We start from the raw sequence: 19,825 nt of genomic DNA on the forward strand, positions 1-19,825 counted from the left end.
TTCCGATTTGGAATTTGATTCTTCCCTAGGACATGTAAATGTGGTTTTCTCTTGATCCTCGGGAGCAATGGGAATCTGGTTATACCTGGAATAACCATCTAGGAAACAATAGTAGTTATGCCCTGCCAATCTCTCAAGCATCTGATCTATGAAAGGAAGAGAAAAGTGATCCTTCCTTGTGACCAGGTTCAGTTTACGGTAATCAATACAAACTCGCCAACCCGTAGTCATGCGGGTTGGTACTAACTCATTATCATTATTTTTTTCACCGTAATCCCAGACTTTTTGGGAACAACTTGAATTGGGCTGACCCATGTGCTATCTGAAATGGGGTAAATGATACCAACATCTAACAATTTAAGCACCTCCACCCGAACGACCTCTTTCATGTTAGGGTTAAGCCTCCTTTACATTTCACGCGACATTTTTGTATTTTTCTTCAAGATAAGTATGATGCATACACACAGTAGGGCTTATTCCCTTTATGTCCACTATTGTCCACCCAATAACTGCCTTATATTCTCTAAGAACATTAAGCAACTTACCCTCATGTTCCTTATCAAGGTTAGAAGCTATCATGATAGTCATGGTCTCAGAAGGACCTAACTATACTTCCAACTTGGCAATGGATTGTGCATTTGCATTTAAACTTTGCTAGTTAGCTTGTAAAGTTTGTTGGGTGTCTTTTTGAAATTGAAGAGAACTCTGCATAAAAAGATTGAGTGTATCTTCAAGAGATGGTTTCCGTGATTGTGAAGGAAGTTGTTGATATTGTAGAAACTGTTGAAGTTGTTGACTACCAACTTGGGAGGGTAAGGTTGCATAGGAAGATTTCCAGATGGTCCTCCTTGTTGTGGTCCTATTGTCTAAGAAAAATTTGGGTGTCTAGCCCACCCTGGGTTGTAGGTGTCTGAGTAAGGAACATTCTCAGTTCTCTGAAAAGTGTTCATAACATGCACTTGTTCAGAGAGAAATTCCAGAAATGCTACACCAAATGGACAAGACTGCGTAGGATGGGCAAGACTAGAACATATGACACATGACTCAATTTGAGTTGTTTTTGGAGGTCCATTATTTAACATCAAAGCATCAACTTTCTTTGTCAGGCTATCAATCTTGGCATAAAGATCTGGCGTGACTCCTATCTCATGTATACCACCTTTCTTCTATGGTTGTGGACTTCTTTCACCTCTATTTGAATAGTCCCATTGCTGGGAGTTTTCACACAAGGTTTCAAAAAAATTCCAAGCTTCAACATCACTTTTGGTCATGAATGACCCTCCACTAGTGGCATCAACCATGCGATGGTTTTGGGGTGTCAAACCGTCATAGAAGTATTGAACCTGTTGCCACTTCTCAAAACCATGGTGTGGACATTTAAGAAGCAAGTCCTTCCATCTTTCCCAACATTCGTGAAAGTGCTCATCCTCTTTTTGTGTGAAATTAGTAATTTCTCTGCGGGTAGCATTAGTTTTGTGAATGGGTGAGAACTTGTTTAAGAACTTCTTAGACAGTTGGTCCCATGTAGTAATACACCCAACTTCTAGAGAATTCAACCATGCTTTCACCTTATCCTTCAAACAAAAAGGAAAAGACGCAAACAGATCGAATCATGTGAAAAGTTTTGGAACTTAAAGGTAGAGCAAATGTCCAGGAATTCTTTCACTTGATGATATGGATCCTCCTTATCTAAACCATAGAAAGAGGGCAACAATTGTATGACCCCAGGTTTAAGTTCAAAGTGTGCTGCCGTAGTGGCTGGCAACACTATGCATGAAGGTGTAATAAATTGGACAAGAGCTGAATAATCCCTAATAGCTTTAACTCCATTCTCATCCACTATTTCAAATAGAATGTTTCTCAATCTTCTACGAAATGTTCTTTCTATTTTATGATCAAAAGGTGCTAGTTCTATGTTCAGAGATATACGTCCTAGCATAAACTGATTTATTGCAATGTAGGAAAGAAAGGAAAACTAAGATGCAACCTAAGAGAAATAAAACTAGAGCTAAAAATCATGAATTCCTAAAAACAAGATGAAACTATGTAAACAAGAATTGGAAGAAAGAACCCGGAAAAGGAGATGATTGATTTCCAAAGAATTGGGAGCTTCTCCTTCACTTTGAAGACAATTTTTTTTCAACTTCCTTCCTCAATTCCTGTAGAAAATAAAAACAAATAAATTAAGTTCCCTAAAATTTGTGAAATGATGCAAGAAAAATCCTAGGGCTATGAATTATGATAAGTGAGAATCCTAAATCCAATTGGACTGAAACAATCCCCGGCAACAGTGCTAAAAACTTGATGTTTTATTTAAACGAACCTGATTTAAATTGATTTTAAACTCGCAAGTATACGAATCAGGTATAAACACGGTACATATTATAAGATTGTTCCCACAATGACTGATTGTCACAATTCGAATTTTATGATTCTTCTTAACTAATCCAGCAAATAGTTTAGCTAGTTATTAAGTAAAATAACAAAAATCAATGAAAAATAACTGAGAACAAGAAGGAAAATTCACTCAAGAAAAACACTAGGACTTTTAAATTCACCCCTAATTATCCTAACTCTTGTTTTACTTGTTGATTCACCCTAATTCAGATTGATATAAATTCAATAAATAAAGCACAATTTGTGTCCTTGTTCAGGCACACAGGATGCATAATTCCCTTGAAGTACAAGTGATTTTTCCCTTAACATCAATTGTCCCTAATGCATGTACATCAATTATCATGTATATACAGACATTAAGAATCAACCAAACCACTTAAATCCACATCCACCATTTAATATCTTGATTATGAGTCACAGAAGATGAAATTGGAAAAAAATCTCAAGGATCACATCTTTCCATCCATGTTTAGGCATAAATAGATGTAAATTCCTATTTCTTTCTCTGTAGGAAAACCTGTTCATGGTCAGATACAAGCACACCTAGAATAAGATTTCAAACAACATCCACTTCTAGACTTTGGGTAAGCTCATAAATTGGAGAGGTATGGAGTTTTCATTTAATCATAATAGAGAAAGAAATAAATCAATCAATTCCGGATGAAAGAAACAAACAACAAGAATCATTCAAATTATGGGCTTCATCTTAGCCCTAGCTAAGAAATTAAAAATTCATGAGATGTAACATAGATTCAAATGGAAAGAAGAAAAATATAATTAATAAGAAACACATCCCTTACACAACCCTCTGATTTCTTTCAATCTGTGACGAATCTGTCAACCCCAACACCGTCAAAAGAAATCTCTTTTGGAGCAATCTATTTTGGAGTTATCTCTTCTCGAGCAATCTCCCCTAGAGGAGATGATTTAACCTGGCTTTATAGCTATTTTAGCCGTCCAAAACTCTCAACGGAAGCTTCCTCTTTCATCCATTCGCAGCAACAATGGAAACTCATTTCTATTTCTTCTCCTATTGAAAACCCAAAACAACAACTCCTCTCTCCTGTTTCTTTTTCTTTTTTTTTCTTTTACCTTGGACCAAGAGGCAGTCGCCTCTTTCTTTCTTTCATTTTTTCTTTCCAGCAGCTAACGCATGTGACGTGCCCTTTTCTTTCCTTCTGTATATATATAATTTTTCTTTTATTTTAAAATATATGATAGTGATTCACAATCTGAACCATCTGCTGTATTTCAGGCATGTTATTTGCCTAAATGGACTGTTGACACGAGCAATGGATGACCATAACTCTAAAAAAAACGTCCATCTATTAGATTTTGATCGTCTGGCATATTGGCATCTCATATTCCAACCAAATTCGGACTTGAGCCCTAATTTCATACTCTTTAAGGTGAAAGTATCATATGGGCCAAATTGGATCCCTAATTTCAATCCAAAATTTCAAGGAATCAGGATGACATAAGCATACGTGAGGAGCTCATCATATTGTTATTCTTTTTTACAAAAATTGCTACTTTTCATTTTTCTCTTGTAACTTCCTTCACGGTCATCAGATTGAAGTGAAACTTGACACCTTGGCATTTTTCGACGCATTCTTCACACTGGTAAAAAATTCAGCTCAAGATTTCACTCCAAGAAAAAGTCGATATTTTAGTGTTGGTGTATGTAGCGTTTATGCTCTCTCACTGTACTCTGGCCCACACACATTATTGTCATTCAATCTGGACCATCTGGCATACTCGTGATAATATTTTAACCGTACAGTTACAGTATCATCTTAAGATTTCATGTTCAACATACGTGTGGACCCCTGGATTTTCAAATAATTGCAATATGATATATCCATTCATTTTCTTCACCCAATAAAATTCCATGACCTGCCTTAGATGATTTCCTGAGGGTTGGACAACTTCACGGCTCATCTGGACCATAAATCTGAGAGATGTACATTCTTCCGTATCTGTTCCGCTTTTCACATCATCTTCCATTATCTGTAAGTATCATCACAATCACAAAATCAGATGGAATTAGGCTAAAATAAGATACTGAAAGGCATAATTTTAGGAGTATAACTGTCAATATTTCATGTATATCAATACACAACAAGCTTCTCTCCTTCTTCTAGCATGGTGGAGAACTGGGGCCGAAGTCAATCTCATTTTCAGCTCTTAGAAGGCTGCTTCTGCATTCTCATTCCACTCGAATCATGCATTCTTCCTTATTAACAAAGTAAGGGTCGAGCAAACCTCAAAAACTCTCGAATAAAGTGGAGGTAGTAGTCGGCCATGCCCAGAAAAGCTTCTCACATTGATAATTGTAGTGGGCCACTCCTGCTCGCCTACTGCATCTACCTTAGCAGGGTCTACTGCAATGCCTTCTTCTATTACACCGTGCCCCAGAAATTTAACTTCCTTCTCCCAAAAGTTGCACTTAAATAGTTTATGTAAGTGGAGCTATCAATGTCCTAGAAGGGGTGGGGGGAAATAAGATTTAACCAATTTTTTATAATCAATCTAAGAAAATAAATTTAGAAAAGCAATTAATATTGAAATATTAATTTCAATTGAGTCGTGAGACAACCTTCGCCTAATCTCTTAGGTAGGACAACCTTATTTCACGACTTCCTTCATTTCATTATAATAAATACAAGGAAAATATTATCAATCACCACAAGATAAACAGAGTAATAGCGGTTTGGTGTTAACACACACCTACTCCACTCCCAATATTACTTCTCCACATAATTTTGGCTTTCCATTATAACAAAGGTTTTCATAGGCTAACCTCAACAACCTCTTATAGTTTGTAATTTTCACAGGCTATCACAACTAACCTCAAGTGATTTTAATGGACTTATCACTTCTCAACCCGATGAGATTTTTTCAGACAATCTCGATCAACCTAAAATAAATGTAATTTACCAGATGAAAAACGTATCTTCTTGAATATGTGAGTTGAAACAGAGATATCAATGAAGCCTTTGAAGATGAAGATTTAGTAGTTGCAGTGATTAATTCTTTTCTCAGATGAAGACAAATCAATGTATGCACGACCAAGAAGGATCTAAGGATAGATAATTTTTCAAAGAGAAAAATCCTAAAAGCTACGAATTTAATCCTCTATTCTCAAGTTGAGTATATGCCCCTCCCTACGTAAATTTACCGAGGCTTGAGAAGAGAATTGAATAAGCTAAAAAATAATACATGAAAGATAATGCAAATAGTTTGAAAAAAAAAAAATTCACTTTTGTTTCATATGTTCTTTCTCTCTTTTTTTCTTCTTATAAAACTATAAGAAATTATCTCTATTTATTGCAAATATATAGGTGCTTCGATCAGTCTAAGAATCCTTTCGGCTAGTCAGAGTTTCATGATTATGTTTCAACGACTAGCAAATTTCATGAGGCGAGCCCGAGATAGAATTTGGTCGGCTTGAGATTCCTTCAGCTGGTTGGAAAGAGGGTTTGGCTGGCCTAAGATTCATGAAAACAAAAACAACTTATTGCTGGAAACTTGACCTAGGTTGCTCTCGGGCTGACCCAAGATGGTTCGGCTAGCCGAAGACAGGGTTAAGCTAGTTGAACAACCTTGAATTTCAACTTTAAAAACACAATAAGTTACAACTTAGAAAACTACTAAGATGTACTTTAACTAAAGGTCTTTCCTAAGGTCTGCTTTACATGTAAGTTGGCATACAATTGATTTTTCTCTTGAAATTCTTCTGAGCCTTCTAATCCCAAGATGTTAAGTTGTGCTCTAGTCTTGAAATGTTGAATTGAACTGAAGTTACATGTAATATATATTTTGACTACGAGATTTAACAATCTATTTGTGTGCTTAAAACATTAACTCTTACAATCTCCCCCTTTGTCAATTTCGTGATAAAACATAATACATTATACATTTATCACATTCATATCATTCATCACATTACAAGTACTCAAGACTACATAAACTCAACAACCATATTTAGAATGTTGAAGGCCTCGAGCCTGTAACTTATAGTTAAAAATTCTCTTGAAAAATATGATGCTCCCTTGGAAAATATAATTAAAACAAACTTTTTTCCACATGATTCATCTCTCCATATGAGTTCATCGCTCCCCCTTTATGTCACAAGTTGACAAAGGAAGGTGAAGTTTATTAATCATAGAGGAAGAATGAATAAGATACATGTGAGGCCGGTATCCTAACCCATACTGTTCCGTAGGCTTCCACGGTCCTCCCAGTCGAATTCCGGCAACTTGCGATATGTAATCGGCAATTGCGCGCAACCCTGCGTCATATCCCGTATTCCAGAGTCGACTCGACCTGAGACTTATACCCTAGCGACCGTGCAGTCGTCGCGATTCCAACTTCGCGTATTACGCGCCGAGACGATACCTAGGCCAAGAGATGTGGGCCCGTGTTCAGTTCGAGAAAAATGTCACGCATTACAAATTCCAAGAGAATGTCCCATCAATCACATCAAATATCACATCAATCCATCAATCAAAGTCAAGTACAAGCAACTCATACCCTAGCCTTACCTCTCTCTTACACAAGTACCCTAAGTCAACAAGCACCTTACCTCTCATGTCACTCCACCATCCCTCTCTCCCATCACCTCTCTCTCTCTCTCTCTCATTCTCCCAAGCAACCATGGGAGGTGGACGTCCAAGCTCTCCATGAGAAAGAGCTTGGTGTGGCCCACCTTCCTACCATCCAATCCCACCCTCCATGATCGATCTCAATCGTTGAAGTTCATCCATTGGAGCTCTAGAGGCGATAGGCAGAAGAAGGAAGAGAAGATCCTTATGTGGGTGATCTAACTATCGATTTTGTTATTTGAGGGCCCACATATGGTGGGACCCATCTTGATGTATGCTTTGTATTTAGGGAGGGCCCATAGTGGCGGGGTCCCTCCCCTTCTTACCGATCTCTCTCTCTCTCTCTCTCTCTCTCTCTCTCTCTCTCTCTCTCTCTCTCTCTCTCTCGTATGGATGAGGGTGTGTGTGTGTGTGGCCCACCATGAAGTATGTATATTATCCATGCCGTCCACCTTCGTGGGATCCACCCGATGGATGTGTTAGATCTACACCGTCCAGCCTGTTACCAAGTCTGGACGGAAGGAAAACACAAATATCAGCTTGATCCAAGAGTGTGGCCCACCTGACGTGGGGCCACCATGTTGCATGGGACCATTCATACCATCCTTTCACGTGGAGCCTACTATATTAGGTGGGCCCCTTCCATCCAGGCCGTCCATCATCCCTGGACGCTGGACGCTGTCTCTTACACGGCTACACACACGTGTGTGTGTGTGTATAATACATATAATATATATGCTATATAATATAATATATTATATATTGTATAGATGTTGTGGTGGGCCACTGATACGTGGGACCCACCTTTATCTTAACGCCTACACCGTCCAGATGGATCTGGAAGGTGGATATGGTCACCTCCTGCCGCATGTGTTTTATATATATAATGTTATATTATATATGATATTATATTATATTATATTACACACACACACACACACACATAACAGTGGGTCACTACGTGGACCACACCGTGATGTATGGTTGCATCTACACCGTCCAGTTGTTGGACGGTGCAGCAAGCTTGACGTCCAGCCATCTATCCATTTGGCATACGGTCCCACCATGATGCGTGTGCTGTATCCCTACCGTCCATCCAATTTGGAGGGGCCATGCGTGATGTATGGGTCTTATCCACACCGTCCATATGGTGGGACGGTGGGCCCCCTTTTGATACATATATTCTATATTCAGCCATCCATTAGATTAGACGTGGCCCCACCATGCTGCATGTGTTTTATCCAAACCATCCATACATTGGGTAAGCTCGTCCTTGGGCCTAAGACTAAAAATAAAACAGATCTAGTTATCAAGTGAACCACACTACAAACCCCTTTGGGTCACAGAAGTTTTGGACCAATATGATATTTGTTTCTCAGGTTGGTTCAAGTCCTTGTGACTTAATACATGATATGATGGCCCCTGTGAAATTTTGTATAGTGGAAATCACTGTCTCCATTGCTATTTGTGATGTGATCCAACTGACCTTTTGATCACTATCACCACTGTTATTTTTGGTATGGTCCAGATGAACTTTTAATATGATTCATTGTTTAGATAATGCTCTAAAATGATCTCCATAGATGGATGAATGGTGTAGTTGTTGTGGTCCATTTGATATGGCTCGTTTAATGTATTTGGGGCCCACTTGGAAGGGCCCGATGTGATGTATATGAGGCCCTTGTATAAGGCCCAATATGATGTATTTGGGGCCCATGGGTCGAGGCCCATTAAGATGTATTTGGGACCCATGGGTTGAGACCCATTGAGATATATTAGAGGCCCAAGTATGAGGCCCACTTGATTGTATTAGGCCCATGTGTAGGGCCCACCTATTGTGTGTTTGAAGCACATGGGTTGTGGCCCACTGTGATGTATTCGGGGCCCATGGGACGTGGCCCATCCGACGTATATAGGCCCATGTGATGCGGCCCAATGTGATGTATTCGAGGCCCATGAGTGAGGCCCATTGTGATGTTTCGAGGTCCATGTGATGCGGCCCATAGTGATGTGTATGTAGCCCTCGTATGAGGTCAATTGCAATGTGTATTAGGCCTTTGTGTGAGGCCATGGGCCCACTATATGTTTAACCCTATGTGGGCCACTCCCTGGGAGCAATGTTGGTTGAATGTCCACATTGATGGGCAATGATGGTTGGCTGTCCACATTGTGACCTTCCCTTAGGCCTTGTTAGGCCGATTCCGATTGTTGAGGCTGAGTCTGATTGACGAGGCCGATTCCGTTAGTTGAGGTCGATTGTCGAGGCCGATTCTGATTGTCGATTCTGATTGTCGATTCCAGTTGTCGAGGCCGATTCCGTTTGACGAGGTCGATTCCGATTGTCGAGGCCGATTCCAATTATCGAGGCTGATTTCGATTGCTGAGGGTGATTGTCAAGACCCATATGATGTATATGCGGCCCGTAGTTGAGACCCATTGTGATATGTATTCGTCCTATGTTTGAGGCCCAATATGATGTATATGCGGCCCGTGTTTGAGGCCCATAGATGTATATGCGGCCCATATTTGAGGCCCGTTGGGATGTATATTCAGACCGTATTTAAGGCCTAATGTGATGAATATGAGGTCTACGTGATGAGGCTCATTGTGATGCATTTGAGGGCCTGGCGATGAAGCCCATTATGATGTATATTAGGCTCATGTGAGAGGCCCATCGTGATGTGTATTAAGCTCTTAAGTAAGGCCCATGGTGTTGTATATTAGGCCCTTGTGCGACGCCATGGGTCCACTATATGTTAGGCTCTATGTGGGTCATTCTTTGGGGGCAATGTTGGTTAAATGTCCACATTCTCAAGGTCAATTGTTGATGTCGATTATTAATACCGATTATGAGTATGTGACAACATAGTATCATGATACATGCCCATACGCATCATCTGCATGTTTGTTATGACATGTGGTTAACCATTACACATGTCATTGAGCAGATTGTTATAAGACTCCCTGATAGGTGAAGGTTATCTCACATGAGCGCACGGTATGCGCAGGATTGATGCATGACTGGATTGTATGACTCATGCATCTTGCATGTGTGTTGTGACTACTGTACGCCCTAGTGATATCAGGGTCATAGCTGCCACAGGCATATCGTGGATGGCCAGATGGGACACCAGAAATATTTGGTTCTAGCATACGGGCGTCATAGATGTCCCTGAGTGAAAATCTGTAAACCTCCGTGGCCAGGAGACACCCCAATGTTGAGACCGAGTGGATATATATGTGCACATGAGGGTCAAATACTAGGAGGTTGCGTCTCTCACTGTGTCGTGATCGGTTGGGATGGGGTGTGGCCTTACCCGCCCGAGAGTAGGGAGCATTGCTAGGCTGAGTTTGACCAGCTCATGAATGGGTCCACTATCGACGTGCCGAGTAGATATTGGCTGACTACTGGTTAAGCGGATGGGGAGGTCTCTTCCATTTACATGGTCGCGCATCAATGGGCGGCGATTTGCATGTAGAGTGTACTAGACCCTGGTGATGATCTCAGAGAGGAAAGTCATTTTGCAACAACATTATGCCATTTGTGCAAACTGGCTTTTTGTTCGAAGCATTGTCATGCATCAACACTTGGTTGTATTCAGATGAACTCACATAAACCCTCTAGTGATTGTTTGCTCCTCTATTGTGTTATCAATCTTTCATTGTTATTAGGCAAGATCACCTCAATAAGTATTTTCGCAATAGGGTTGAGTGGGAGATGTCTATATAACAACCTCAAGTGAAGGCCCGCGTGTTGGAAAGGGAAAGGAAGGTGATTCCAGCCATACCTTTAGATGGGACACCATCCCCTCCTGCTCCTCTCCATACCTCTCCCTCTCCTCCTTCACCAACTCTTCTCTCTCATTAACAATCTATCCCTTTTGCAACTATTCATAGAGAGCAAAACGAGGGAGAAAAGAGATAAGATACGAAAGAGGAAGGAAAGAAGAAAGACAACGTTCACGTGGGCCTGCTCTCGTGCCGATCAATCAATGACCCTAACGTTAGTCACCTTCTTTGTTGTAGGACTGGGAATGTGAAGAGTTCGAACTTCCCTTTATAGTTGAATCGAGTTGGTTGCATTTCATCTCCTCAATTCGGTCCATCATGCAGTTTGAATCACTTGATCCTTATTTTGTGCAAATCCAGGCATCTAACTATATCATCCTAATTGCCAATATATAAAGAATGCAGCCTTTGTCATGTAGGTAGGAAAACCTGTGTTAGTGACTTAGGACCTAGTAGCATGTTTTTCAGAATGAATTAGACATAATTAAGTCTGGTTTATTGTGCAATATTAGAGAACTTTAAGTTGGTAGGAGGAAATGCCTGGGTCCTACTCTCAACGGGACTGTATAAGTGCATTTTGTTCAAAGCTCTAGAAAGAAAAACATCAAGATCTACTACAATAATGGATAAGAGGAACCCATGTTCTCGAGCAATCTTTCCTTGTGAAACAGATATCATGGTGTTTTATGGAGTACTCTGTGTGTGTGTGTGTGTGTGTGTGAGAGAGAGAGAGAGAGAGAGAGAGAGGAGGATACCTATAACACCATCCAGAGATCAACAGTCTGGTCAAGCCAGGTTGAATCTGGTTGTTGAATCTTAGGTGAGAACAACAATAGGGCCTTACTAGTAATGCGATCAAACTTAATATGATTGGGTTAGCACACTCCATCTCACCATGTGAAGGAATCCAAATGGATTTTTTTGAAGTATAGAGACATGGAGGCTAACTCTCGTTGGGTGTATAGTTTGTCCTGGTTATCAAGCTTGCATGTTTGGCACTTCTTCCCCTATATTGAGAATACCCTAAGGAGAGAAGTTGAGGAAAAATCAAATTTTCTAAGGGTATTGCAAATGGCAACAACACAGAGCAATTCATGTACGTGATTAGTTATATCTCCAGTTGATTAGATGCATGATGATGTTAGAAAATCAAAAGTTCCAATTACAAATCTTCTTTTGGCAAATTATGGACCTTGTAGTGTCCATTCCAGGAAGGCCCTGTTAAAGTCCCTTGATATACATTCATACACCATCTTCTAACGGCTCGAGCTTTTAGATCAAGTGGTGATTTGATATGGTATCAAAGCATAAAGTTAGATCAAGTGGTGATTTGACATGGTATCAAAGCAGAAGGTCATGTATTTAAATCTTGAAAGCAGCAATTGCAGGCCGCAATCTACTTCCTTGTACACTACCTCACACCTACGCAGAATATTGAATGTGGTCTTTGTTCTCCATAGCTCATACTCTTTTGAGTGTAGTGGTCTTTGATCTCCATAGCTCATACTCTTTGAGTGTATCCCTTAGCCATCTATCAATGGGTCTCACCTGATGGATAGACCCCACAGAGCTTGGGTGTTTTAAGCGCGACGAATACAGGTATCATAGATAATTCCACTCCATCGTCTCTAGTACATTTTTTTTTCTGATATGCATGTGCCCAACATGGTAAGCGGCTCTGCCTGGTTCTTGGGTCAGAGTATGTTGACATACAGCAGTTTCCATTGCTATGCAAATAGCATTCCCACTTTTTTTAAGACAACAATCAAGAAAAAAATAATAATAATAATAATAAAATGAAACCAAAGGCTACACTTTCGCTGGAAAAAAAAAAAGTGCTTGAAATGAGTTTTTCACTCTCTTTTTTTCAAAGTAACGAAATAGTGACGGATGGTGAAAATGAATGTTTCAAAGCTCTCCATACTTTCAACATATTCCAAGAGTAGGTTCATACTAGCAAGGGATTGATGTATCAAGAAGAATTCCCAAAGCATTGCAACTACCTATGCTTTAGAACACCAGCAGGCAATTCAATGTGACCCATTACTTCCATTCAAACGGATTTTTTTTTTTTTTTTTTAAATACCTTTTATCAGACATGCCAACACGTAAGCTGTGGTTGTTTGGAGAGACAATTTGGATGTTGGCTTTCAACATACATGGGTTCCTAGGAGTCCATCCAGCTCTTGGAGGCAGTTGGAGTAGAGCTTGGGCTCCCCATTTCCTTCAACATACATCTTCCCACTGGTTGGTTTTTGCTTGCTACAACAACTCTTGTTCTTGATACCTTCCTCCCTGCAGTGGCAAGTACCTGTTCCATTTGTCGCCGGTGACGTGATTTCTCACCATCTACCAGTTGTTCCTAATGGATAGAGATGGAACAAGTTCAGTAAGAAACACTAATAAGCTCAAAGTGTAAATTTGATATATACTTCAATCTTTAAAGCAATCAGAAACCCAATACTGAAGAAGACTAAAACACATAATATAAGGGGTTGTTTGGTGGCATGGATTTTGGGCAGTTAGGAATTGGAATCTAGGATTTTCAATCCAAATCATATTTGGCACCCCCTGAGGTCCTGGATTTCAAATCCGACTTGGATTAAAAATCCTCAAAGGGGACCCTTTTAAAATCCAAGAGAGAAGATGGAGTGCAAAATACTGGAATTTCAATCCTCTCCAACTGTCATAACTGACTCTCCTTGTCTCTTTTAAGACCCCTTAAGTCAAAATCCAGTCTGCCAAACATATTTTCTGAATTCCACATGATTGAAAATCCGGGATGCCAAAAGCAAGTCCAAGAATGCAAAATCCGGTTTTAAAATCTAGGGTTTGGATTCTATATGTCAGAATCCAAACCCATCCTGCCAAACAACCCCAAAGTTTTCATCTCCCAATACAAACATTTGAGCAATATGATTGTGTAAATCCAAGACCCAATAAGTTAAAGCACATATCCATGATATAAGAAAGTCTCTTTCTCTCAAAAATAGTTTTACTGATTGAGCCCGTTGCAGGTAATTTCCAACATCAAAGGTTAACAACACTCTTTCAAACTACTGTGAAGAACAATGTAATTGTTCCTAAAATGATAAGTTGGAGTGAAGTTAAGCTCCCTGCAGCATGGAATTTATCTATAGTCCCAGCTAGGCCATTAGAAAACCATGAACTTGAATCAATCATAAAAACATCTGATGGCAATGCTGAAATTAAATTTTCTTCTAATTAAATAATTCTTCTCAATGCTAGAATAAGTTGCTCATCAATCCCGGCAAGAGCTTCATGCTCTCCAATTCCAGCTACAGACAAAAAGATATAAGACTAATAAAAAACCTACACGCGTAAGTATTGTACTTGCAAAAGAGAATATAAAGAATCATATGAGCCTTCCGAGTCTGAGCTTAATGTTCTTGAAAAAGAATACGAAGAAGAACCTTTTGAAATTGATAAGAATTACTTCGATTAGACCGTAATTCACCCAAAAATCTAGAAAAGAAAAACTGGTTCTTAAAATTTACTCTAAAGAAGAAAGAGAAGCCATTAGAGAACAATTGTGTAACCAGATGAGATTTGAAAGTTTACAAAAAAAAAAAAGAACCTTCTTTTCTATTAATGTCCTGAGATTCCTTATCTAGATAAAATGAATCTAAAAGTAATGTTATAGGTAAAATGACCAGAGGAGAGATGTTGGATTATTATCTAGATAATGAATCTGAAATGAATACCATCGGTAAAAAGACCAAAGAAAAGAGATGTTGGATAATTGGATTATCATTTCTAGATACTGAAATTCTTTCCCTCCCTCCCTCCGTCTCTCTTTCCAAATGGCTCAAAAAAAGCATATTAAGAGCTCTACCTCCCTCCCTCGCAAGAATTGGGCAATTTAAGCCCCATTCCATAGATGACATTCAAGAACCAAGCCGCTGATCATTTAGGCCCCATTGTGGAGTTGATCTTCGCGAAAGATCAATTCAGTCAATTCCACATATTCACACAAGGACACCGAATGCATCATTTTTTAAGTGTTCATAGCTTCTATACTGATGTAGCCTACTCACAGGCAAACAGGCCAGATATTTTGACCCTCGTGTGCACATGACGGGGTTTGCTTGATGAACTGTTTGAATCTTGGATGTCAAATGTGCACCACGTGTTGCTCCTCTTGTGCCAAGCAATGACGTGATCCAGATCACTCGATAAGTAGCTCCCACCATGGACTGGGTAATTTGAAATCCCCACTAATTAGGGAACACTTCACCATCCATCCAAATGATGGTTAGAAACAACAATCTAGCTTTAACACCTTTGAACTGCAAACGAAGGTCTTTTAAATTGGATATTCTCCACATGCCATAACACCTTTGAACTGCAAACGAAGATGTTTTTTAAATTGGATATTTTCCACATGCCACATCCATTGTGAGGCCTTCTAGATGATCAGTTTAGATTGCCAAGTAGCGAGGCGCAATGGGATTGAACAATTACCAAATGCCACATATATGTTGAATTTCAATAATGGACTATCATCTACTTATCCTAAATGTGTAGAGCACTCAAAGACCTCACCGGCATGCTTTTGAAACTAGGCATCAATATAGTGGGGATCGTTTTTAAAAATCTAGACCATTGATTTCATGGGACAAAAGTTTAGATGGCTAGGATCTTCCAACAATGAAGAATTTGGGAAGTGATCCATCCACCACAGGGCGCATCTTAACAGTATCTTGACTTGCAGAGTGATGTAGCAATTATCAAGGGTTGTCCATCTAGTGGGCCTTCTAATGGATGGCTTAGGTTTTAAAAATTAAATTAACTAGACAATCAAATCCATTATCTTTCTTCACTCCTTGATGTCAAGTTCTTGATCATTACCATTTTGTTTCTACAGCTATTTCTTAAATACCACAAATCAAACAACTAGAATCATCTAGCCATCCTCACCACTTGTCAGCAAATCATTGTTTGTCGAATCTGAACCATTGGCTATATTTCATTCTAGAAGTTCATCCTTTACCTACAAATGGGATCGTTTAATGTGATTTTTGGGTAATGGGTGTAAAATGGGCATGATCAATCCTCTTAAGTATTAACATCCACAAATAAACAAATAAAAATCCCATAAATTCACTATTCGTGAAGCTGGGGACTTTGCCCATTTGTCGGAGTCCAATGTTGACCTCCTAGCCACTTGTCATAGTGAAGGTGTTGGTAAAGAAGAAAACGAGGTGCGGCGACTAATCCTAATGGCAGTTCTATGGGCTATATGGGGAGAAAGGAACAAAGTGCATCAATGGAAGAAGTCATTAGGAGGGTGAAGGTCAATGTTGTGGGTTCAACGTCCGACTTAAGAGCTATGGACGATTGTAATATTCTAGCCCTATTTGGGTTGTAATTCTCCTACCTTAGCTCCTTGCTTTAGCAGTTTCCTATCTCTAATAAAATTCATCGTCTTTAAAAATATAAAAATATAAATATAAAAATACATGTAGTTCATCCAACAAGCAAACCATCTCACTTCTTGGCAACTTCATTATTCGAACTTCAATAAAGACATCCAAATGATTAACAAAAAGGCTTCACATCATTGGAATTATTGCATATGAGGTTTTTAATAAATCTGGATTTTTAGAAATCTAGTTCTAAAAAATGGTTGATGTTTCTATCTCTTCTTTTGATTTAGTACTAGTCTCTTAAATAAGCATCTTAAGAAATAGCTAATACACATCATGCAGTATACATGCACAACTCTGGTCCATTCATAGGGGGCCCACATGCATACAAAGAAATGTAAAGTTTGGATTGACCACTTATTAGGTGAGCCATGCACATATAGAGAAATTAGCATTTCAAATTTTACAATCAACAATCTACATTCAATTTACATGTATTGCCCACTTAATGAGTGGCCACCCCAATTATAGGATAGAAAACATGCACCATGGTGGGACCATCCAATGAGCATCCCAGATCCCACATATCTGCCATGTTGGCACATGTTGATGCTTGTTTTTTGTGCTTGAAGATAGCCCAGCCACGAATGACTTTTATCATAATGGTAAGCTATTCACGTAAAATATTCCAACAAACAAGACACGACATGGAGCCCACAAGTGAACCTACCACTGCCCGAAAACAGGCAGGTACTCTCATCATGTAGGCTACATGTGTATTAGAAAAATGGTGGTTAGAAGTAAATGACCAGCAATCTATATTCCATGGATGGGCGGCCCACTTGATGGGTAACATTTACATACCCACTATTAACATGCCCTATTTTCATACTTGCATTTTCTTCAAACCATTTTCTCATACATATGTAAACCACTCTAATTAGTGGACCATGTTGGTTTGGATCGGGCTGCAGGCATGCTCATGATGACCCTACTAGATGATTAGCTCAAATCCTGCATGTCTCTCGTTGGCATGTGTGCCACAAATCTAGCACCATTTGTTCTGCATCTCTGGGAGATAATATGAATACTATGTGCTTAATGAAGCTTATGGAGGTGAAAGAAATTTTGTGTTGGAAATAGGGAATTACATTTAATTTTACTTTTATGAGGGACAGCGGGGAGTTTTAGGGAATCTCAAGGTTTTACAAAGAGGTTAGGACCAAAAAAAAAAAACATCTACCAAATACAATCCATATTTAGATTACAACCTAATCCATTCAAAACAAGTTCAAATATAATTGAACGCACCTACCACATCAATGGCTCTCTCCTCGTCAAACAATTGCTTCATCGGTGTTACAAAGGCCGACTAACAAACCCTCTCCCCACCATCTTCCCCACAATCTCCTCATGCTTCTTGATCTGCCCAGCTTTTCTCAGCTGCTCCAAAACCATCTCATAAACCGGCATCGTCGGTTTCAAGCACTTCTCCTCAATCATCTCCCTAAAAAATTTATACGCCCGGTTCCAATGCCCAATCCCACAAAATGTCGATATCAAAACCCGATAAGTATTCACATTCGGCTCACACCCACTTTGATCCATTTCCTTCTTCAACTTTAAAACCATATCTGTCGACTTAAACTGGGCAAACATCCGCATAAGAACATTGTAAGTCACGGTGTTAGGCGCACAATTCAAGTCCTTCATCTTCGAGTGCAGCCTGTGTGCCGCATTGACGTCGCCCATCTTAAGAATGGATATGAAGATTGGGTTGAACGTATTGGCGTTTGGAGTGCACGCTTTGGCCACCATCTGATTCAAGACTTTCATTGCTGCCTCAAGATTCCCATCCTGGCAGTGACACCCAATAATGAAATTGTAAGTGATCACATCCGGGTCGCACGACATCCTCTTCATTTGATTGTACACCTGCAGGGCCTTCTCAGTCCGCTTTGCCTTTACGTGGGCACGCATCAAGTTGTTGAACGTGACAGCATTCGGTGTGCACCCCACATCAATCATCTCGCTGAATACGTCATGGGCACGGCTGATCTGCCCTGCCCGACACAGAGCATCAATCACAGTGCTGTAGGTGTAGACATTGGGCTGGATCCCATCATCTTTCATTTCCCGGAAAACCTTCTCAGCTTCAGATATATTACGGGCACGGCACCAGCCATGGACCAGACTGGTGTAGGTGACAACGTCGTGGGGCATGAACTTGTGCTTCAGGCTGTCAAAGAACTCATGTGCTTCAGCAGCCCGGCGTTTCTTGCAGAGGATCGCGATCGCGGCAGAGAACGCAATGCGGTCGGGAGGGCAGCCATAGTCGTCCATCTGGTGGAAGGCATGGATGGCTTCAGCAGACAAGCCGGCGCGGACATAACGGCGGATAAGGACGTTGAAGGCCTCGATGGGTATGGCAATGGAACGGGCCTTCATGGAGTCAATGAAGTGCCACGCCAGGTCGAAGTGGCGGGCCTTGCCGGAGAGATCGATCATGGCAACATAGGGGGCCGGGGAGGGAGGGAAATGGGGGAGGCTGGTGGCCCAGTTGAAGAAGGAGAGGACCTGGGCGAAGGGGATGCCATGCCGGACGGAGGCGCATCGGTCGATGACGTGGCGGACGACGGAGGGGGAGATGGCGGTGGGGGTGGTGACGTGCCAGAAGGAGATGGAGAGATTGGGATTAGGAGGGATGGTGTTGTTAGGGTTAGGGTTAGGGTTATTCCGGTGGTGGGATTTAATGACGGAGTGGAATTTTTCTATGAGTTGGGTTTCTACGATAGAGAGACCGTCATCATCGTTATTGTTGTCGTTATTGTTGCTTTTTCCATTGTTGTTGCTACTGTTGTTGTGTTCGTTGTCATTGTGGTCGTCGTTGTCGATGTCGGGAGAAGGAGAAGAGAAGGGTTGGGAAGGGAGATGAAAGAAAGGAGAAAAAGAACAAATGGAGAGAGGTCTCACCTTTGTTTTGATGAATAATGCCATCTGAGAGAGAGAGAGAGAGAGAGAGAGAGAGGAAATGAATGAGAAAACTAATGCCTTCAATCTTTCTCTCTTTCAAGTTTCAGAGCAAGCAGAGGGTACGCAGCTGTAGTGCAGGTTGAGCAGGGCTTGCGACTACTGCGGTTGTAGGGCAGTCAATGGGTTGGACCAGCTATTGGGTCGAGCCAGCATCTGTCTGGGTTGGGCTGACTCAGCCCAGTTTAGTTCTGGGCCATAAGGGGAATGGGCTAGCCTTTCTGCAGCCTAAGCCCATGACTCCACATCTCTCTCGCGCGCACACAAAACGATGTGTGCATGGTTCGGTCATGGGCAATTGGGCTCGTTTCTATTTTTAAGTTACTTTACACGACCTACTTAAAGCATCTTATCTTCGTTTCTACTCATTTATGAGATTATCAACCAAAAAGTATATTAGGTTTCCAACATGAGCATCATGTGAGTAACTATCGCTAAGTTTGTTTGGTCCACCCTTAATATTCACTGTACATCGTGTGGGGTCAACATCAAATTGATGTGAACCATTCATTTTGTTGGGCTCACCTTGGCCTTGTCTTGGTTGCGAACCGTCCATCACGTGGGGCCTGCCTTTGGTGTGGACCATCCACCTTACAAGGCCCACTTTCGATG

The 19,825-nt window shown here is 40.6% G+C and overlaps 1 protein-coding gene and 1 non-coding gene across 2 annotated transcripts; one reads left to right on the forward strand and one right to left on the reverse strand.

The window, feature by feature from the left end:
• The first annotated feature begins 1,359 nt into the window (after positions 1-1,359).
• LOC131219689 (small nucleolar RNA R71) lies at positions 1,360-1,463 on the forward strand. Its single transcript, XR_009158335.1, has one exon. It is a non-coding gene; the product is annotated as a small nucleolar RNA R71 (small nucleolar RNA).
• Positions 1,464-17,300: 15,837 nt separating this feature from the next.
• On the reverse strand, positions 17,301-19,295 carry LOC131219274 (pentatricopeptide repeat-containing protein At1g20300, mitochondrial). The gene has a single exon (XM_058214334.1). It carries the CDS (start codon positions 19,178-19,180, stop codon positions 17,543-17,545), a length of 1,638 nt encoding a protein of 545 aa, XP_058070317.1. The 5' UTR covers positions 19,181-19,295; the 3' UTR covers positions 17,301-17,542.
• Between the last annotated feature and the right edge of the window lie 530 nt (positions 19,296-19,825).

The sequence above is a fragment of the Magnolia sinica genome, chromosome 11 (genome assembly GCF_029962835.1).
Source record: "Magnolia sinica isolate HGM2019 chromosome 11, MsV1, whole genome shotgun sequence".
In the NCBI taxonomy this organism is placed as follows: Eukaryota; Viridiplantae; Streptophyta; class Magnoliopsida; order Magnoliales; family Magnoliaceae; genus Magnolia; species Magnolia sinica.

Coding starts and splice junctions, on each gene's coding strand:
- LOC131219274 (XM_058214334.1), bottom strand. CDS start 19,180: ATGGCATTATTCATCAAAACAAAGGTGAGACCTCTCTCCATTTGTTCT.